This window comes from Spermophilus citellus, assembly GCF_964194105.1.
Source record: "Spermophilus citellus genome assembly, chromosome: 10".
In the NCBI taxonomy this organism is placed as follows: domain Eukaryota; kingdom Metazoa; phylum Chordata; class Mammalia; order Rodentia; family Sciuridae; genus Spermophilus; species Spermophilus citellus.
In genome coordinates, this window is record NC_138197.1 from 62632009 (window position 1) to 62655725 (window position 23717).

Sequence of the window (23717 nt, forward strand, 5' to 3'; positions counted from 1 at the left end):
AGGCTCACACTAAGCAACCAAAACGTGTCAGGTAATTGTTAAGAATCATACATGGATTGACATTTGACCTCTTAACAAACCTGAGTTAAAATATGATCATATATCCTCCTCTTTTATAGATGGGAGATGAGCTTCAGTAATTTACTCAATAAAACTAACTTAAGTTCTTCAACAGGGATTCAGATACCAAACATCAATTAGCACTCAAGCTCCGTGCCACAGTGTCTTCACATTTATGTCCTACTCAGGTAAAATCCCATCTTCTGTCAAATTTTTCTTTCTTGCAGTTTAATTAAAATATATCCTGAAAGTATTTAATAAGATGCAGTGCTTTAAAAGCATAATTTTGACTTAAAAACTAGAATATTTGCCCTATGTTTTTAATTTTTACTATCCCCAAAATGAATACATAAAACATCTGAACTATGAAAAACAGGATAAGACAAAAAATCTTGTTTTAAAAGAACATAACCACTTAGTTGGTATTCCATTCAAAGTATCTTATAATAAAAGCACAAATTGTTTCATTTAACAACACTGAAGAATGAGGTATATGAATGTTTTAATCACAGACTTTTACTGTATGCAATTAGCTGTATTTCACAACTAGCATATTACAAAAGACAGTACCATTGTGCCTGGATAAAGTACTGCAATTAAACAGAAAATTACATTACCACAAGAAACCACCAAATATCACAACTGTCAGGGTCTACATTTTTTTCTGCATATGTTATCATGTTTTTAATGTGATATTTTGTACCCAAGTTATGTTTTTAAGTTGATTTACATTTCAAAAGTCTCCTATAAGTGGATGTATACTAAGCAAATGGTTAGAGAAAGCAGGAGACCCTAGGAGAATTTAAGTATATGTGGTTTCTAAGTTGGATTTCAAAATACAACATAAAACACTTTATTAGTTGTAAACAAAATGCAAAATCTGTAGTCATAAAAATATTTTATTGGTAATTGTACATAATAATGAGTGGGGCTGTAAATACTTTTTAAATTTCAGGATATTGATAAATGCATAAATTGGCAGTTGTATCTGAAAATAGGGTAATATGATTTTCATAAGAACTGTCATATTTAATAAGAAGCCAATTAAACTGATATAAGATTAGTTATTTCCCAGTTCTGTGCAACAGTTCCAATTTCTGTGTTAATTAGATTCATATATCTATAACCCTGAATAAGTTTGGGACAAGGAAACAGTGATAAAACTATGATTAAGTTAAAGCTTTTCCAAAATTGCAACTTTTAAAATATGGCAAGTTTCTTTTCTGTTTTTGCCCAATGAATTTTAATGTTTTATATAGTTATTTGAATTTTAATATTTTATATTATACAGAAAATACCAGTGTTCAATGACAATATCACCAAACCTGAATTATAAAGCTAAATAATCAATGTTTTATTGTTTACTAGTCTGCTAGTAAACATTACAATAAATGAATGTTTTGAAAAATAAGCAAACAAACAAAAATGGATAAAACCAGAAGCATAATTCAGAAACAATAATTTAGTAAAAGGTGTCAAAAACATTGGCAAAGGTTCATAACAAATTCTTTATTTAATAACAACTTTCCTATTTAACCACACCAAGTACCAGCAGGTGTATTTAAGAGGATAACCATTAAGAAAATCCTGTTGCAGCAATAGTTGATTAAGTTGATCTTTGACTTGTATACATATAACTATTTGTTTCACAATTCTCAAATATTACATATTTAGGCAGCTTGCACTATGTTATAAAAAATTTAAACTTGTTACATGCCAATAGTAGAGAATTCAAGAATCATGTGTTAGAATTCACTAAACTAAAAGTGAAAATAGACTTACCAATAACACTGCATAATGATAATTCAACCACATTTTCATGGCACATAACCGCAGAGACCAAAATGTTAGGTCAGGAAATGTTTGGTAGGCATAGATTACCGTAAAATCTAACAAATTCTGACAAAATTTTAATTTTATGTAAAACTCAAATTATGGATTGTGCACAAAGTGTTTGTCATGAAAATGTGGTATTTCTTGGCATAATCTGTGTATTTGCATGGTAGGACAGAAGTGACTAAGATAAGAAATTGGAGAAAATAAATTTTAATGAGATTCTCCATTCAATGATGAGGCTTCTCCTCTGGGTGAAGATGACCTGGACATTCCCCTCTCTGTGTTATCAGAGCTAGAGCCACTCTGACTATGTTGATCTGCAGAAGCAGCACTAGATGCAGGCGGTGACTTTGTTTTCTCCTTAAAGTCTGTAATAATGACTGTTAGATCTCCAACGGTAACTTCCAAATGCTGAGCACTACTCCGATCCACATTTTTCAATCTTGGCCTAAACATAAAAAATGATGAGTTTTTAAACTAGCTTGTCCCTCTACCAAATTTCTTAACACACACTCAATAGTAAACTAGGAAAAAGTAACCAAATGAATACATCTATGTTTAAAGCGATTTATGTGTAACCAGCCACAAAAATATCACTAAATGCTTCAAATAATTAACATTAACTGAACCAATCATTCATGAATCTTCAACATGACAAAAAACTAACAGCCTGGATTTAGTGGTCTCTTAATTATGCTTTAAATTTATACTATATTAAGATAGATGTTTTAAAATCAAGGAAAATAGCTGTATCACAGAGGAAATTGATGAAAGATAAGGCTGAGCTATATGTGGGGCTGTTATTCCACTGGTACCAGACCCATAACCATTTTGACTGGTCAAAGCCCATGCAAAGGAATTACCATTCTCCTGCTTTTCAAATAGTTCTTTTTATGAAGAAAAAAAAGGACAGAAATACCTATTAAAAGTCTCGTAAAATGAAAAACATCCTCATACTTAAGCTTATATTTGTGACCTCTGGGTTTGATTTCACTTTTTGTATATATCAATGTTAAAAAAGAATATAAATATAGATAATTTTATTATTTCAACAATGCCATAAAACACTCTTCAGATTTACCTGGTTTTCTTATGACTGTTCTTTTTGCTAGTTGTTTCCTTTTCACTTTTTTCTTTTTCTACTTTATCTTTTTTCTCTTTCTTTGACTGTGTAGGGGGCACAAACTGCTGAGTAACCTGCTGTGCAACCAACTGGGAGACAGGTCGAGGTTTCCTGTGTGCATGTTAAAAAGAAAGGTTTTGGCATTATAACTTAAGAATATATATATATAGTTTTATGAAAGAGTATCCCATGTTATGAGAATTTCTAGTATAAAATCCTCATATGTAAAATAAAATTACTGTGCTGTTCAACAAAAATAGAAACAAACTATAATAATGGTTAAAATTCATAGTCTAAGATATATGGTCAAAATATTAAAATATAACTGTACACAAAGCAACATGAGACATCATTTAAATGTACATCATGAAATGTTCATAGGGAGGCATACATATAAATAAACATGAATTTTTAAAAAGTTAAACTTAAGGTTTTCACTGAAATAATATTTTATTTTATTGGTACTAGGGATTGTACAAAGCAACCACTCTACCACTATATCACACCCTCAACCCCTGAAATAATATTTTAACTTATCCTTCCTCCTCAGAGAATGAAATATCTAACTATCCAAGACAATGACTATTTTCTTTCCTTTTAAAACCTTTAATTTGTTCGCTTAATATTTTGAGTTCAAAATTTCTCATTTCTTATTACTCAAATCCTTGAAACTCCTATGACCTTAGTCACAATCTCATTATGCATTTTTTGACCTTAAAGATCTGCTCAGTCTTTTGAGATTTAACTACTTACTCATTTAAAAAGAATATTGAGAAACTACTGCAGGACTTACACAGAAGTATTTTAAATGTCTCATGGATTCACCCTTTGGTGCAAGATAAGCTATCACCATATTGGCCCAGGATCACAAGTATAGAACTTGGGCCCCTAAGGCCCTTAAGAGAGAAAGAAAGGCAAGGAGTGGGAGAGAGCAGAGAGGGAAGAAGTATGGACAACAAATAAAAACATATTTCAACATATGGTTTACGAAAAATGGTAACTCCATTGATTAAAAAATCCTTATCCTATTGCAGGTAGTATAGTTTTAAAAAAATTTTGTTGTTGTTGTTGTTGTTCTTCTTCTACAGCAAGACAAAACAAAATACTGAGAAAATACTGCAAAATCTAACATTCAAAGCTAAAAGGAAATAGGAAACAAGATTTAAAACAGATTTCAGGAGACCAATCATGAATTTTGTTTAGAACCTATACAATATGAAGTACTGGAAGGACATCCAGGACAGATGTCTAATGCATAATTTAAAAAATAGGATTGACAGAAATCAGGGTTAGAGAGCTAGATCTAGAGATCTAAAGATCAAAATAAAAGTGTTATTGAATGTATGGTTAAGTAATGGTTGACTTGTAAGGAAATGAGCTTAAAAAAGAAAAGGATTAAGGTAGTGATGCTCAAATTCAAGGTATATCAAAATCTCCTAGAAGGCTTGTTCAATTTGCAGAGCCCTATAAGCAGAGTTTGATTCAACAAGCGTTGGGGTGGAGCTAAAGGATGTATTTTTAACTAATTTCTAAGTTAAGCTGATGTCTCTGGTCCAGGGACCATATTAAAAAGAAGTTTAAAGAATCTGTGCTATATTATATTTGGTGAATACTGAAGAGTAGTCTGAAAGCAGAGAGCAACAGAAAATTGAAGGGGGACAGAAAAAAAAAGGACTGAATAAATAGGAAAATATTCAATAATGAAAAGCTAAGGAGCATAATTTACCCTTAAATGATAGAAAGTTTTAGACTTAAATTTTACAAAGTGTCATCAATCTGAAGATATTGTAGGGAAACTTCCAGGAAGCTTCCAGGTAGAAATTCAAAATAAAAATTTAAAGTAACACCTAAAATAAGGAAGCAACAAAGAAGTTAAGTCAGGCGGAAAAAGCATATGTTGACTACTTAGATGTGCCTTCCTCACTTCTCAACCTACAAATATTCCTTAAGCAAAACATCACAAAATCCATGTTATCATCTAACATTATGTGGGTAAATACTATAGTCTGAATTTTTGTGTCCCTTACCCCAAATTCTTATGTTGAAACCTAATCTTTAATGTGATAGAATCAGGAAGTGGGGAGGTAATTGTAATTAGGTCATGAGGACAGAGCCCTCCTGCATGGGATCACCACCCTTATGAAAGAGGCCCCAGAGAACAGCTCTGTCCCATGCACCACGTGAAAACAGCAAGAAAACACCATCATATGAAACAGAAAGTGAGTCTTTATTGAACACTGAATCTGCCAATACCTTGCTTAACCTTGCTCCTTTCGGCTTCCAAAATTGAGAAGTATATTTTTGTTGTTCATAATCTACCCAGTCTTTGTTATTCTGTTATGGTAACCCAAAAAGACTAAGTCAGTGGGATCAAGGACAAAACAAAAAGAAATTATTCTTAAATGTTGATAGGTGGTAAATAGAAAATTAAGTAAGGAACAAATGGGGTGTAAGAAAGAATTGTAATGTTAACTTTACCATTTCTTCTGGGCTATAAGCACCACAAGGAAAGGGAAGTATCTGCTTTATGCAACATTGTATAATTACTACCTACCTGATACAGTATTGAAAAAAACACTAAATATCCAACCCTTATTTGTTAATGAATGAATGGATGATAATGATCAGATCAGGGTATTGGCATATCTGTCACCTCAGAGGTATCTCATTCAGAAAAGGGGTACTGCCTCAAAGTTTACTAATTGGTCAGGATTAACCACTCACTCTACGGAAGAAATAGAGCAATAAGAATTTAATTTCTTTTTTAGTTGTACTGGAATATAGCTAGAGAAAGAAAGCTTAAAGATATGGCAAGGTTGAAAAAAAAGAGTTGTTTAGGCTAGTGCCTAATGAACAGTTACTTAAAATTGAGTCACTCTAAAATATACAATGCAACTCAGTAGTTCCATTTTGTCTCACAACTTGTTGTGGATTTTTGAGTTTTCATAATACCATGAATGCCAACTTCACCTATTGCACTTTGTACTGTCATTCCTTCTATCTCAAAAATTAAAGCAAAATGAATTTATAAAAATGTCAGAGTAAATAAAACTGCAAACATTAAAATAAATTTATATTCTTTTGAACCCAGAATAGAAATTGAATTAAAGTTATTTATGTTATAATTAATAAACTGTACAAAGTTTATTTACACCTACTTTATTTACTGCTGCCTTTAAGTAAAACTCAAATAGTTTTCTAACCTCAGTACCTAACATTAAGATTTTCAGGAATTTAACTATATTATGCTATAATTAGGTACAGAATATTTTATAACATAATCACTCCCTCCCCATCTCTCCTCCATCAATAGTTTCTAACTGGTACCCCTCTGTTGTGACAGTATTCCTCAACATCTCCCTCCCATTTTCATGTAAGCAGGGATAACCCTAATTTCCAGATTCAGAAATCTTACAATACATTGCCACCAGGTTTTTTTCACACATTTCTATGTTCAGAATCTTCCTAAAGTCGTTTTTCCTTTTTTAAAATGTCTTATCAATCTGAAATTAAAAGTATATTAGCAAAACTAAAAAATAAATATTAAAAAAAAAGTCATGGGGCTGGGGATGTGGCTCAAGTGGTAGCACACTCGCCTAGCACACGTGAGGCACTGGGTTCGATTTTCAGCACCATGTAAAAATAAAATAAAGATATTGTGTCCACCTAAAACTAAAAAATAAATATTTTTTTAAAAAGTATATTAGCAAAACATAATTTACTTCATAAAACCATAAAGCTGAGTTAATTTATGTTAAGTTCTTCTAAAGTATTACACTCTTGGTGTAACTTATGAATAGAATACTCATTAAATGTACACTCTTGGGCTGGGGTTGTAACTCAGTGGTAGAATGCTTGCCTAGCATATGTGAGACACTGGGTTTGATTCTCAGCCCCATATAAAAACAAATAAATAAAATAAAGGTATTTTGTCTATCTACAAAAAAAAAAAAGTATATTCTCCTAGGTGGCAAAAACCAACATGGAAAGAACACATAGCAGAACTTGTCAGGGGAGAGACTAGAACAAAGAGACAAGCCAGAAGACTACCACATCAAACTAGAAATGACATAATAGCTATAAGGATCTACACTGTGGTATAGTTAGAATGGAATGGAAACAGTGAACCTCATGACAGTTCAGAAGAATAATTTCTGTTATGTACCTGGATACAGAAGGCTAAAGAACACACACAGACACACACACACACACACACACACACACACACACACACACACCTGCCATTAAAGTGAAGGAAATAAGGAATCTGAGAGAGTAGTACAGCAAGCCAAGAACAGTTCTCTGAGACTCACCAACTTGTTAGATATGCTGAACTTGGAAATTTTGTGACATGAAAGAAAAGCTGGAAGCATGAGAACAGTGATGTGATGAGTAATCATGTAATCTCTATACTAGTATTGTTTGTTGTTTATTTTATTAATTTTTAATCATCAACAAATTTTCTAGGGCTGGGGTTATAGTTCAGTGGTAGAGTGCTTGTCTAGCATGTGTGAGACACCGAGTTTAATCCCTAGCACCACAAAAAAAATAAATAAAGCTCCATCAACAACTAAAAAAAAATTTTAAAAAATTCTATAGTGGTCCTTTTTGACTTTAGAAAATGTTATTTTTTCTGTTCCTGAATAATATTTTTTGTTGTTCTTTTATCTTAGACTTACTTAAATGTGTATACAATTCCATTCTTTTATTCTTTAATGATGAGGATTAATGTATACTTAAAGATTAAAAATTTACACCTCAATTCTAGACCTGGCTCAGTTTGGGGGGAAAAAAAACAAAAATTGTGTTTACATGTGTGTGTGTAGTTTAAGTACTGAAATGTCTGCTGCTTTCTTAGGGCTAAATGAACTTTAAAAATGTTTCACTGAGGATAGTAGGAACATAAGTTTATGGTCTTTTTACAAATTCAGAGTAACATAATGTTCAGTGATAAGGAGTTGATGTACAATAAAAAGATCATCTATCTACATAGTAAATAAGTGCTATTTAGCCGTAGCTCAGCTGTATGCCATCATCATCCACTTACTAAGCTATGGGAGGATTAAGCTGTAATTTGTGAAATATGGTATTTACAAATTTAGGCATCCTTATGCGTCTTTCATATATATCCCAGAAAGACTGCATAAAGTTTGTCATGTCTATTGACATCTATATGTGTGTGTGCATTTTTTTTTTTTTAAACAGTAACTGGGAGCTAGGGCTGTAGCTCAGTGGTAGAGTGCTTGCCTTGCACTTTGAGGCAGTGGGTTTGATCCTCAGTACCGCATAAAAATAAATAGATAAAGATACTGTATCCATCTACAACTAAAAAATATTTTTTAAAAAAAGTAACTGATTTTTTTTTCTTAAAAAAGACAGTACTGGGCTGGGGATCTAGCTCAAGTGGTAGCGCGCTCGCCCTGCATGCGTGCAGCCCGGATTCGATCCTCAGCACCACATACAAACAAAGATGTTTTTTTTTTTTTAAATCTTTTTTTTTTTTTTTTTTTTTTTTTTAGAGAGAGTGAGAGAGGGGGGAGAGAGAGAGAGAGAATTTTTAATATTTATTTTTTAGTTCTCGGCGGACACAACATCTTTGTTGGTATGTGGTGCTGAGGATCGAACCCGGGCCGCACGCATGCCAGGCGAGCGCGCTACCGCTTGAGCCACATCCCCAGCCCCACAAACAAAGATGTTGTGTCCACTGAAAACTAAAAAAATAAATATTAAAATTCTCTCTCTTTCTCTCTCTGTCTTTAAAAAAAAAAAAAGACAGTACTACTCATAGGTCAGAAAGAAGTAATCTGTTTAATGAAACTAAAATATATGGCAAATTGAAGTAATATACTAAATCTCAATGGGTAAAGAAGACTGAATTAAACCCAAATCTGTTGTGAATCTGGTAATACATTGCTAACAAAAGCCCAAAATTCTAACCAAGGAAAGATTTCTTTTCGTCCACGTTTTTTAATTGGTGCATTGTAGCTGTACATAATGATAGGGTTTGTTGTTACATACTCATAATTGCACACAACATAATAATATAATTTGGCTGGTATCACTCCCCAACACTTCCCCCTCCTTCCACACTTCCCATCTCTTGAACCCTCTACTTCTCTCCCTTTGATTTTCATGAGATTCCTCTCCCACCACTTTTCTTCTCCTTTTCCTCTTTAGCTTCTGCATGAGAGAAAACACAGGACCCTTGACTTTCTGAATATGACTTATTTTTTTAACATAATCATCCCTACTTCCATCCATTTTCCTACAAATGGCATAATTTCAGTTTTCTTTATGACTGAATAACTCTATATTGTGTGTATATGCATGTGTATATATCACACACCACATATTCTTTATTCATCTGTTGATGGACACCTAGACTTGTTCCATAGTTTGGCTATTGTGAATTGTGCTGCTATAAACATGGATGTGCATGTATCACTGTAGTATGATGACTTTAATTCCCGTAATCAAGATAAGATGTTATAAGAAGCCACCTGTTTGAGAAATGTATTGCACACTCACAGTACCAGGCACAGGTAAGGTGCTGAAGATTAACCACGGACAAGACAAAACATAATCCCTGCCCTCCTGAAATTTACTTAGCATATGGAATTTACTTATCGCAAACAAAAAAATAAAATAAAATAAAATGAACCACACAAAAGAAAACCATTAAAAAAAGAACTGTGCTGTGATTAGAAAACCAGAGGACTTACAAAAAACAGCCATATAAAAACTTTTGCCCTTTAACCACACTATGGAACTTGGAAATCTAATATTTTATCATGTTATGAAATTTACAGAATAAAGGAACAATAAATAATGTTTTTAAATTTTTTATTTAATTTTAAGATTTTAAAATACAGTAAACCCAATTTGTAATATCATAATAACTTGGCTTGGGAGGTACACCATTGTACTTTAGTATCTGCATGAGATAGGCTATAGGACCTCATCACCCTTCATGGCTATCAAAATCCAAGTCCCTTACATAAAGTGACATGATATTTGCATATAACCTAAGTACCTCCTCTTATATATTTTTTTTTTTGGCAGGGGATGGGGGGAATTCCATGGACTGAACCCATAGTTTCATGGAAACACCTGAGCTATATCCTAATCCTCTTTTTTATTTTATTTCAAGACAGGATAGGGTCTCCCTAAATTACCAAAGCTGGCCTCCAACTTGCAATTTCCTGCCTCAGCCTCTTTAGCAGGCTTTGTAAGTACATGCCACTATGCCCAGCAATATCCTCCTATATTCTTTATATATTTTTACTGAGGATCGAATCCAGGGGCACTTTACCACCAAGCTATATTCCCAATCCAATTTTTAGATAGGATCTCACTAAATTGCCCAGGCTGGCCTCCAACTTGAGATCCTTCTGCCTCAGCCAGGGATTACAGGTGTCCACTACTAGCCCTGGCCTCTCATATACTCAAACATCTCTAGGTTACTTATACCTAATAAAATGTAAATGTTATGTAAATAGTTGTTATATTGTAATGTTTAAAAAATAATGACAAGAAAATAAAAAAATCGTACATAGTCAGTACAGAGGCAATTTTTTCCCCCTGACAATCAATCCATTTGGATTCATGGGTGCAGAAGGGGGACTACTTAGATAGACCTGAAGTGACTAAAGGTTTTCTTTCTTTTTCAAATGATGTTAGGAATTGAATCCAGGGTCTCATGCATACCATCCACAGGTTCTACCACTGAACTACACCCCCAGCCCTAAAACTTTTTTCGTTTGTTTTTTGAATTTTCTCAAATGTGAACTAACTCCTCATCAGCTGTCAAGTTTACTCCTAGGAACATATGTTGTAAATGTGGATTCCTGGTTTCTGGTTGGTTGGTTGTTTTTGTTGTGTGGGGTTTTGTTGTTGTTGTTGTTTTGGGGTGTTTTTTTTTTTTTTTTTTTTTTTTTGGTACTAGGGATTGAACCCAAGTGCACTTAACTACTGAGCCACATCCCCATCCCTTTTTAGTGTTTTGTTTTGAGACAGATTCTCAGCAGGTTTGCTTACAGCCTCACTAAATTGCTACAATTTGAACCTACAACCCTCTTGCTTTAGCCTCCTTAGCCATTGGGATTAAAGGCGTGCACCACTGTACCACCCCTTCCTGATTTCAAATACATTTGAAATAGATTTTAACTTATCTTTACTTCCTCTTCCTCTTCCTGCACTTCCATCAGCAAACATTCTACTTTGGAAAATCGTGACTGCTCATAATTTTGAAAAGAGGATAGCTGAAATTTTCTTTGCTCCAAAATTACCACTTTCATACTGTCAGTTCTTATGAACTGTATCAAGTAAACTTTTGTGCCCAAACATATAAAATGAAAAAATATCAGTTCTTAAAGAAAAACAGGATGGTCCAAGTTCTCATTTCAAAATATTACTATTTTGAAATATTTTGAAATATTACTATTACTTTTCTATTCTTGCAACATGGCCTGTTCCCAGCATTGGAGCTACCCACACCTTTCCCTTCACACTCCTCAAGCAGCCTACTAGACAAATAAAAGTACACACATATTGCCACAGTCTGGCTGGGCACAAATCACGAGCCACTCAAGCAGGAACAAAATTTATTTCCGAACTCCCCCGAATGCCACCCACGGACCCACACACCAACCGGAACTCCCTCCTCCGGCACTTCCCCAACCAATGCTAACTCTCCAGGAATCCCCGCAAGAACTCCAAAGTAGTGGGCTGAGGTGGACAGTAAAGGTCTAATATACAATTGAATGAATTCAGCATCATCTTAATGGCTCGCCTCTCAACCAATACTATTGGCAAAATGCCAGGAGCCATTCCGACTCGGCTGTGGCTCTCAGCAACATATCTCTTTAAAACGAACAAATAAAAACCAAAAAGAACAGGGCCTAGGATGTAGCTTACTGATAAAAGTATTTCCTTATTGTGAATGAGGCCTTGGGTTCAAACCCCAGCACTCCCCAAAACAAAATTTTCTGTTGAATTACTATTTATATGAGAATGTATATATATTTGGTCCTCAGAAGTATTTCTTCATTTATCAACTCTTCAGTTTGAGAAAAACTGATCTAGGACATTATCATTTGAAGACTCATAATCTGAGATTTCCCTTATATGGTTAATTTTGACATTATAATCGTGGGTGTTAACCTCAATCTCTTTGTATTCATCTCCTAATTTATTTAATAACTGTGAAATAGCTTACTTTGTTGATTTTCTTCTCTTTGTCATTAAACTGTTAATGAAAAAAATGTGAATTCTCAAATGTGTTCATAGAAAATTAAAGGATAATAGAAACAAAGACTACCAAAACAGCATCTCTAGACTTCTTTGCTATTTTCTTAAAAGATGATAACAATAGCTATGAGCTATTTCACAACTACATCAACCTTTTATTCTACCATTTTTCTGTTTTTGTACTAGTTTGGTCTTTTTAAAAAAATATAGTTGGGAATAACTGATAGGTAAAGATGAAAGAAATAATTTCTAGGATGATGAAATAGCAAACTAATCCATGACAGAGAAAAAAATAAAATTACTAAAATCCTATTTACTATACATATTAGCCACTAAAAGTCCCAAAAGATCCACATAGTAATTATAAAAAATAAGCAAATTTTCTTTTCATCCTTTGAAGACTTCAAGGAAAGAATAAAACATAAAAAATAATCCTGTTTATACAGAACTTCTCAAAATGAATTCAAGAGCTAAAACTGGGCCGAGTTTAACAACAACAACAAAAAATCATTTGTGCATCTATAAACTAGAAACAATACACATTCTCTAAAACTATTCTTTAAATGCCACCATATTAGAATAACTATTTTTGGTTCTCTTTTTTTTTTTTTTTTTTGCAGTACTGGGAAATAAACCCAGAGCCCTGCATACTGAGCTACATTCCCAGTCCTTTTTATTTGGAGGCAGGCAATAAAAAGTAAGCAATAATTTAGTTTTATCCAAAATAGTCTAATATTTTACAGTAGGTAAATGTGTTACTTACACACTTAATTTTTAAAATAAAATCAACTGATTTCTTATAATTCTTACAACCAATAAGCAAAAGAGCCAGGACTAGGTATATTATTCCTGTCCATTTCTAGATACAAAAATCTCATATCTGGCTATGCACGGTGGCACAAACCTGTAAACCTAGCCCACATGGGAGGCTGAGGTAGGAAGCTCACAAGTTCAAGACCAACCCTGGCAACTTAGGAGACTATATCTCAAAATAAAACTTTTTTTTAAAAAGGGGCTATGAATGTAGCTCACTGGTAGAGTACTTGCCTAGAATGCCCAGGGCCCTGGGTTCAATCCCCTGTACCAGAAAAACGAACTTAAATCTCATATTTGATGGAAATCCAGTCATTTTCTATATACTAGTGTCAAATCAGTTCTGTTCAACAATAGGAACAGTCCTCACAGCATTGCAAATGTTCATTATGCTGATTCCCAGGTCCCATTCCAGTCTGAAGGAACCCGACTCTCAGGCATAGGACCCCAAAACCTGTATTTATCAGCAAGTTCTATGATTCTTTTAAATAAATAAATGTTTTAAAACAAGCATTCAGGCTCCTTAACAAACCAGCCTTTAACTGAATTGTCAACGTTAATGTTCTCTGTGGTTTTTGCTACTCCAAGGCACGATGCTCTTTCTGTGTTTTAGCTGTATAGAGCTGAGGAAGTCCTTATAAATATAGTAGTCCTTCCTGATACTTGAGGAATATGTTCCAATACCCCAGGGGATGCCTAATACTGTAGACAGTACTAAACCCTGTATATCTGTGATAAAGTCTAACTTATAAATCAGGCACAGTGAGAGATTAACAATAAAACAGAATAATTAGAATAATGTACAATAGAATAACCAGAACAGATTACAATAAAATTTATGTGACTATAGTCTCTCCCTCTTTCCCAAAATATCTTATAAGATTGAAATAATTTCAGACCATTGTTGACCATGTGTAACCTAAACTACAGAAAATAGAATCATGAATAAGGTTGGGACTACCATAGTTAAAACAACTATATCTTTTTATTTCACTTTGACTCTTAGGAAACATTTCAATTAAAGTAACTTAGAAGTCTGGGGGAAAAAAATAGAGACAATTTTCTTAAAAGTTGTAAGTTGCTATAAGTTTGTATAAAGTTATCAATACCACTTATAGTCTTTGTCATAATAAATAACAACAGGCATACAAAATTATGAATTATCATGATTTGGAATATTTTAAATTCATCCATTATAATCTATACGGCCACTAAACCATGACGACAGCAGGAACCATCAACAGATGGACTAAACCCTTCTCAAATGTGCTTTGACTAAGGCATGCGTATGCTATAGGGGTGAATTAATTTATATGCCACATGATTTTGTGAGCCATGTGGGTTCCAATGGGGAAAAAAAAAAACATCTAGCACAGTGCTAAGATATCCTTAACTAATGACATAGTTCAGAGACTGAAAAACAGAAACCCAGAAATAGCAGAAATATTATTCTGAGGTTTGCACAGTAATAAACTAATCAGGCATATACCCAAGAGAAATTAAAACATATGTTCACCTAAACACTTACACACAAAGGTTCATAGCAACATTATCCGTAATTGCTAATAAGTGGAAGTAATCAAATGTCCATTAACTTATGAATAGATAAATCAAATATGGCATATATTCATAAAATAGGATATTATTTAGTCACTAAAAGGAATGGAGAATTAGCAGATGCTACAACACGAATAAATCTTGAAAATATGTTAATTGAAATAAGCCAGTCACAAAAGACCAGATATTGTATGATTCCATTTATATGAAATGTCCAAAATAGGTAAATCCAAGAATAGTGAGTAGGATCTGTAGCAGCCCAGGACTAATGGATTGGGGAATAGAAGGGATCTGCTGGTGGATACGGAGTTTCTTTTTGGGCCAACAAAAATATTCTAAAATTAGATTGTGGTGATCTAAAATTAGATTGTAGATGCACAACTGTATGAACCAACTAAAAACCAATGAATGGCATACTTCAAATGGATTTTACAGTATGTGAATTGTATCTCAATAAGCTGTTTTTAAAACTGCGTTTGGAGCCCCTTAAACTAAAGAGAGACAGGGCTTTAGTGCCAACCAGACTACAAAGGGTTAACAAGGATCTTAGGATGCACAATAGCCAAGTTAATCAATCAAATGTCTTGGATTTCTTGCTCCCCTTCCCCTCAGACACCATCCTAACTTGGCCTCAGTGTCTTCCTTTCCTAGGCTTTCTGAAGTGCATCTTTAGATGGATAGCATGCTCTATTTGTTTCATTTTTATGTGGTGCTAGGGATCAAACCCAGTGCCTCACACATGCTAGGCAAATGTTCTGCCACTGAGCTGCAGCCCCAACCTGAGATGTGTCTTTTTTGACAGATCAGATTCTGAGATTTTATGATAGAAAATCAAAAGAAAATGAAGTTAAAAGAAAAGCTGAAAGAAGTTTTGCTTTGTTGTAGGGTTGAAGAGGATTTGAAGAGTATGAGAGCAAAACTATGGTATGAGGGCAGATGTGGAAGACAATTATTAAAAATATTTTACCCATGGGCTGGAAGTGTAGCTCTGTGGTAGGTTGCTTGCCTAGCAAGCATTAGTCCCCCTTAATTTGATCCCAAGTACCAGACAAACAAAAACTTATTTTGCCAGGGTTGTCTTTTTTCAACAAGCTTGAAAAAGTATTTGCTACTTTTTTTTTATTTTAAGTGAATTAATCTGCAAAATATATTAATTAGCTTAAGTGGGCTTCCCGCTATAAATGTTAAAAATTTATATAACATGCTATTTTGATTTATTTTGATTTGTTTGTACTGGAGATTGAACCCAGGGGGTTGCTGTACCACTGGGCTACAACCCTAGCCTTTCTTAAAGTTTATTTTGAGACAGGGTCTAAGTTGCTGAGGCTTTCTCTAACTAGTGATTCTCCTGCCTCAGTCTCCTGAGTTGCTAGAATGACAGGCATGTGCCATCAAACCTGGCTATTGTGTTTTTAATTTTTTTAGTTGTAGATGGATACAATACTTTTATTTATTTTTTTAATGTGGTACTGAGGATGAAACCCAGTGCCTTACACATGCTAGGCAAGTGCTCTACCACTGAGCTACACCCCTACCCCTATTTTTTTTAATGGTAAAAATATTTAGAAAAGAAATGTGCATTTGCGGGACCCCTATACAATCTATGCAGAATCATAGTCTTGCATACTCCTGTACTTTGTACTTGTCTTTTTATGGTTGTTTTCTCTTTCCCTACCATCTGGGATCTAATCTCTAAAGATTAGATATTACCTACTTTTGTATCCCCAGAACCTAATACAAGCACATCTTACATGAATTAGATGCTCAAGAAACATCTCTTGATATTGATGATCATAATAAATACCAGTTAAATATAATGTGTAAATACAGCTGTTAATCATGTGAACACTTACTTAAATGCCAACTTTCAGAGATCCATTCTTGAAAAAACTGTTTATTCCACCTTGTTTTTAAGTCACTACTTCTTCATGAAAATGGAATGATTTAAGAAACATCTTTACTTTTTCATAAAAATTGATTACTAAAAATCCATAAGTCATTTCTCCACCTATAAATATCGAAATTATTTCTGCTAATATTAACACTATTTGACTTTCATAAAAAAATCAAACAAATATATAGTAGCAATATTTAAACTATTATTTTTGCAGCAGAATCATGCTCACAAAATTTTATAAGAATTCTCGATATATAAAACTTAAAAAAAAAAAACCTTACACATGAAGTTGAGGTATCGATCTCTGAGTCCCCACTTACTTGGTACCTATCCTACATCTCTCAGTAATCTCAGGGGTGATTTTGTGGAATACAATTCGAAAACTGCTGATCCAAGGTAACCACACTGTAGCAATTAAACTTATCCCTCAGGTTCAATACAGTTCTCCTTCTTGTCAATTGCCTAAGTGTACTGACAGAATGCAAGGAAGAATCTCTTTTGCTATTTCAAGAACCTATGCTGGAATACTCACAAGAGTTTTTATTCCAAGGCCTATTTATACTGTAATTTTTAACTCCAAACACTTTTACAGAAGACCAGAACACAATTTTCCATAAATTCCTGGGAAATTACGTGGTAGTAAATAAAGAAGACTCCATTCCTTGGCACTGGAATAGTCCTTGGTGAGCACACACAAAATACATTACTTATATCAGGTTTTAAAAAAAATATATTTATTTTTTAGTTTTTTTAGGTGGACATATATCTTTATTTTACATTTACATGGTGCTGAGGCTCGAATCCAGGGCCTCACGCATGCTAGGCGAGTACTCTACCACTGAGCCAAAACCCCAGCCCCTTAGATCGGTTTTATAAAAGCTAAGTTAGTGTTAAGCAATTAACTCTGAAAACTCTCTATCATCCTTAAACAGCATCCCAGAGTGGTATTAGCTTTTTACTTAACTTGAATAAAGAAAGACAATCTTCAGAACTATAAATAGGACACTCTCAATTTTCCTTTCTCTTAGCCAAATAAACATCAAGTCCGAAATTTCAAAGTTTCTTTCCTATTTTGGAACAGTTCCTCCTTATCATTGCCACTAATACCATCCTATCCTAACCTCAAAGCAGCCTCTATACTGCCTACCTTAATCTTTACCTATTCTCCCCTTCAATCCAAGATTACTTTTCCTTGCCTCAGTATATTTAAAAATGTTTATTAAGCACTCATTATATTCCAATCACTGTTTTAAGTATTAGGGACAGAAAGTAGACAAAACTTACTATTATTGTGTTCCATTTTACCAAGGGTAAACTTAATGTTTCACAGATAAAAGAGAAGCTATGCAACTAAAATACTTCATCCTATCTATATTCCTAAGTAAACCATCCCTTTCTGCCCACTGGGTACCTTGTCCAGGACAACTACATCAGCAGCATAGATGAAAAATAATTATGTGAGTGAAAGAAGCCGGACAAAAAAGAAAACATATTGTATGAATCTAAGTAAAATCATAGAACATGCAAACTAATGTATATGACAAAGGAGATCAGTGGTTGTCTAGTGATGGGGATGAAAGTCAAGGTAAGCAAGGGACGGGGGTAGGAACTGAAAAGCAGCATAAAGAAACTTCTGGGGACGAAAAATAATTTCATTTTCTTGATTGTTATGATGGTTTCATAGGTGTATTTACATGTCAAAACATATCAAAAATGTATGCTTTAATTGTGCAGTTATTTGTTATGTCAATTATACATTAATTAAAATGGTCTAAAAACATGTTTAACCTAACTGCTAATCAAATTAAAACAGGAAATCCTGGGTCTCACTTGAATAATCTGAAGGGATATGGAACCAGGCTCAAATTTTATTATAGTTCCCAAACTGATTCTAATGTGCATCCAAGGTTGGGAAACTGAACTATACACTGATATTCCAAAATTTTTGTCACCAATCCTAATATCTTGTACTTGTGTCACAAGTCCAGTTGGATGTCAGAAGCACCTCAAAATAATATGTACCTTGTTAAAAAATTATACTCATAGTTGCTCCCTTTGTCCACCTTTCATTCTTTGACATCTTCCTATCTTAGTAAACAGCACTTTTCCCAGTTGTTCAGACCAAACTCTTAGAAGTAGTATTCATCCCCTTCTCTCTCAGACCCACATGTAACTCACCAGCAAATCCTTTCCACCCTTCCTTCAAAATATATCCAGAAACTAATAATCTATTAACACTTCCACTAATAATCACCCTTATTATTCTTCAAAACTAATGTTCTTCTATTGTTCTACAACAGACTATTCTACAAAGCAGCCACTGTAATCCTTCCAAATGTAAATCAGACTAAATCGTTCTTCTGCTTAAAATATCCAATAGTATATTATCCAAGTTTATCCAGAGAAACAGAACCAACAGAGTATATATCATTATAAGAAACTTTATTAGATTGGCTCACACAATTGAGAAGCTTCAAAGTCCTATAATGGCTGTGTATAGGCTGGAGAAACAGGGAAATCAGTAACTACTCAGTTCAAGAAGTTAAAAGCCACCAAACAAGAAAGATATGATTCAGCCCCTGTCAAAGTCTGAGAGAGCGCCTTGTGCAAGTTCTAATCCAAAGGCTAAAGAACTTTGTCTAATTTACATGGGAGACAGCAAGAGAAAAACACATCCTCTCAGAGAGAGAAAACAACTGAGAGCTAGCTTCTCCTTTTTTTTTTTTTTTTTTTTTTTTTTAACTCCATGTGGATGATGCTGCCCACATGCAGAGCAGAGCTTCCCTACTGGGTTATGCCAATCTTCTCGGCAAATAGCAGACAAAACCAGAAGTCTGCTTTACCATTCTCTCTTTACTATTCTCTAAGCAACCCTTAATGCAGTCAAGTTGATAACCAAGATTAACCATCACAAATGCATTCTTCCTCTCCACCAAACCACCACCCCCATTCAACCAGAGTACACAACAATAAGAAAATCCAAAATTCTTACTCTAGTCCATGAGTCCCTACATGACTTAAACTCTGTCCCCACCTGATCTATACTTTCCCCTCTGGAACTCTGTTCCAGTGTCTTTACTCTGGCTGCCATAATAAAATACCATAGACTGGATGGATTAACTAAAAGAAATTTATTTCCTCACAGTTCTGGAGGCTGGGAAGTCTAAGATCAAAATCCAGAGGGTTTAGTTTTTGATGAGAGTGGCTTGCAGAACACCTGCTTTCACATGGCCTTTCCTCAGTGCACTCATGGGAGAAAGACTTGTCTCTTTTCCTCTTTTTATAAGCCTACAATTCTATGGGAGTGGGATCTCACTCTTCACACTACATTTACCATTACCTCTTAAAAGCCCTATCTCCTAAGCTGTGCACAATGGTGCCTGCCCATAACCCCAGTGACTCAAAGGCAGAGTAAGGAGCATATCAAGTTCAAGGCTAGACTTAGCAAATTAGTGAGACCCTACCTCAAAATTAAAAACTAGGACTGAGGATATGGCTCCATGGTAAAGTGTCCCTGGATTCAATTCCCAGTACCAAAGGCAGGGGGCTATCGCCAAACATAGTTACATTGCACACTGGGGGCTAGGGTTTCAACATGTGAAGTCTGGAGATACAACTTAATCCACAGTGTCCAGGTTCACTGTCTATCTATCTCTTCCAAGAGTGCTTCACCTGCTGTCCCTTGGGCCTACTCATTCCCTCATTTCTTCCAGATCTCTATTCAAATGCCAATTGCCAGAGAAGCTCCCTAACCTGACATAAAACAGTAGGAGAATAGCCTGGTGTAGGTATTTTTCAAAGCTCCTCAGTTGCTCCTATTGTGCAGCCAATGGTCTACCAAATATGATCAAATGGTACCTGAACTGTCAATTTTCTCCATATCAGACCCCAGGATCTGGATCTGTCAGGTGAAGCAAAGCACTTCATTTGGCTTTGTGCTATCTTAACATTCAGATTCCTTTTTATCTATTTTATAATCCTCAATCCCCTCTTTGAAAATGTATTGCATATGTGGAAAACTACACACACACACACACACACACACACACACACACACACACACACAAACCTTTTAGAAAAGTTAAGCGCACCCAAATTTTATGATGAAGTATAGCTTACTCCCATTATTCCCTCCCACTGGGGATCAAACCCAGGGCCTCAATGGGTTACATCCCCAGTCTATCATACCCCTGCTTTTAAACTACTTATACTTTTTTTATCTCCCACAAGTACTATGCACATACTGGACAGTGAATGAAGAAATGCTGAATGAAGAACTCTTGCTCACAGAATTACCTGCCTTTTCAATTCAATTAACTATTTATCCTCTGTTGCTTTGTGAACTCCCCTATTGACTGGGTCAGGTAGCAAAGAACTGAATGAACCCTACACCCAAGAGATCAATGAGGAAATGAGTTCCTCAGTCCATTTGCCAACAAAGAACTGAGGCCTGTCAAAAGTCACCTGAATAAGTCTGTAAGAAATTCCCCCTCCCTGGGTCCCTGAGATAACTGCAGTCCCAGTCAAAATACTGATTGCAGCCTATGAGAAACCTGAATCGAGGACCTAGTTAAGCTAGCTAAGACCTAGCTAATCAGAGGATCTAGACTCCTGAACCACAGAAACCAAGACAATAAATGGCTGTTGTTTTAAGCAGCTAAGTTTTGGGATAATTTATTATGCAGCAGTAGATAACTCATAACATGCACTGAGGATGGTTTCTTTTATACACCTAGTTCTGGTCAACTGGATCTTTATATGTTACACAGAAGTTATAGGACTCACATAATTTACATTGTACTATAACAAATCATCCATCAGATTAGAGTACTTGTAGTGTAGGACAAGTTATGTTTTGGTTGAAGTTAGTAAAGTAAATATCTGATTTGCCCATTACTCTATCTTCTAATACAGCTGTTCCAGTATGTGTTTTACTCCTTTATAATGTCGACCTTTTTTTCTGTGCTCATTCCTGTACAGAGTTTACTTTGTACTATCACTCCTTAGTACATGCACTATTCCTTTTCCTCTATTGCTTTGCATGGTTAAGTAAGATATTAGTTCTCATAGTTATCAGCAGGCAGTAGCACTGCTCCTTTCATTCTAACTCTCCACTGTTTTCTATCAGACAGACCTGTTTTTCTTGTATAATAATCAGATCTAGGGGCTGGGAATGTAGCTCAGTAGTAAAGCACTCACCTAGCAAACACAAGGTCCTGGGTTCAATCCCCATCACCTCAAATAAATAAATAAATAAATAAGATCTATAGCTCTTTAATAACTGCTCCTAGAAGAGCTTAGTGCAATACTCTCAAAGCATGATCTGTACACCACTCACTAGTGGGCTCTGTCAGTCTACCAAGTGTTCCACAGGCAACCTGGTATAATAATAAATTTAAAAGGTAATTATGATTTTTCATGGAAGCTTTGCTATTGTACAATGTGTAATCTAAAGTCATAAAAATCATTTTAACTCATAAAAGGTGGAGTGACAATCCTCAGTACCAAAAAATAAAAGGAATGAAAAGAATTCCACAAATGCAGAAAGTAAAACAATGATGTAAAATTCTGAAGAGAGCATCAATGCAATCTGGAATGTTAATGAGTACAACTGGTATCAATGAATCTGCAAGATAATGTTTATGCACAAGTTAACTGGTAAAGTATAAATGGGAGGATATTGATAAGTATCTGAAATGGGAAGTATATTGATACCATCCTTCAGCCTCAATCAATCAAATAGTGACATGAAGCATCAAAGCTTCTGAATAACTTTTAAAAATAAGCATCTCTCTGAAAAAAACAAGTTTTAAAAAACAAGAGCAAAACAGTTTTTTCTGTATAGAAATGATGATTTCTGTCATCAAAAACAAATGAAAATTACAAAGACATCATTGAAAGAGAAGTTTTTTTAAAAAAATATCACAAAGTAACACATTTGATGAGAAAGCAGAAGACACAAAATTCTTTTAACATGATGTGGCTGGGCATTGTATATTGTCAGTATCATAAAATGTGGAGAAATTAAGACTATTGCATGTGCACACTAGCAGATCATTTGTTTTAAATGCCACAAATGTGGAAAAATGGCCAATAGCTCATTAGATAGGCAATCTATTTGAAAGAAAAATCAATAACTGACATAAGGTTATTTCCAGGAGAGTAAAACTATAACAGACCAAATTTCAATATTAACTGGATTAAGTGGGCTAGTATCAATATTAATAAAATACCACCTATGGAGATAAAAAGTTATTGGCAATCAAAAATACACCTCCAAGTTTTGACTCAATGGAGTAAGAAAGCTCATAGTGGGTTTTTTTTTCCCTACACAAAGAAACTATTACTGACTATTCAATTTCCCACCTTAGTATAAACTAGCTTTTGCAGGAAAATGTATTCATGTGTCAGGACATTGATAACATCTGAAATGATCACTTCTACAATTTCTAGAGCCTTGCTCAAGTGGTATTCATATCTGAACAATATTTGGAATCTTGAACAGCATCAATATGGGCATAATACAATAATTTTACATTTTTCTTTCTTTTTAAGTGCTGGGGATCTAACTCAGGGCCTCATGCGTGCTAGGAAAGTGCTCTACCACTCAGCTACACTTCCAGCCCTTAACTTTTTTAAAGCAGTAAAATATTAGGGTTGATTACCACTTAGTGACTTTCCTGCCAAGAATAAGTAAGAAGCTGATTAACACAACATTTGCCACTGCCTCAAACTTCCAGTACTTTAATGGGACAAAGTTCATCAAAAGTCCAAGAGTATAAGAAACAGCCTTCAGTAAGAAATTATCCTACATTTCCAGGGCAAGTCCAATTTGAATATCCAGAATTATCTAGCAAGCCACAACTTGCTACCAACTCAGCAATCTATAATCTTAAATTAGCATATAAGGTAGTAGAATTTAAGACAAAAAATAAATATATTAATGGAGAACCTGATGTATAGTTCAAACTCATGAGTCCTATACAGAACCCAGTAAACAATATTCTTTTCACAGATATGGTTTATTATGAATAATAACTTCTTTATTTTTATTACTGTTGATGTGATAATTTTTTAAATTTATCTAGACTCTGTTACAAGGATACTAAATGATTGAGGTATAATGGCATATTATTTAAGAGTCTGATTCCAAAGTAAGAATCACTAGATTCTAATCGTACT

The 23717-nt window shown here is 34.4% G+C and overlaps 1 protein-coding gene across 4 annotated transcripts in view; it reads right to left on the reverse strand.

Moving 5' to 3' along the window:
* Window positions 1-545: 545 nt before the first annotated feature.
* YAF2 (YY1 associated factor 2) overlaps window positions 546-23717 on the reverse strand; it is a 74742-nt gene continuing 51570 nt past the window's right edge. For all 4 annotated transcript variants that reach the window (XM_081311695.1, XM_081311694.1, XM_081311696.1 and 1 more), the window contains 2 exons: window positions 2978-3130; window positions 546-2344 (listed from right to left, as the gene is read on the reverse strand). In XM_081311695.1, coding sequence (XP_081167821.1) covers window positions 2107-2344; window positions 2978-3130 — 391 coding nt within the window. In that variant the 3' untranslated portion in view covers window positions 546-2106. The remainder of the gene's footprint in view (window positions 2345-2977; window positions 3131-23717) is intronic.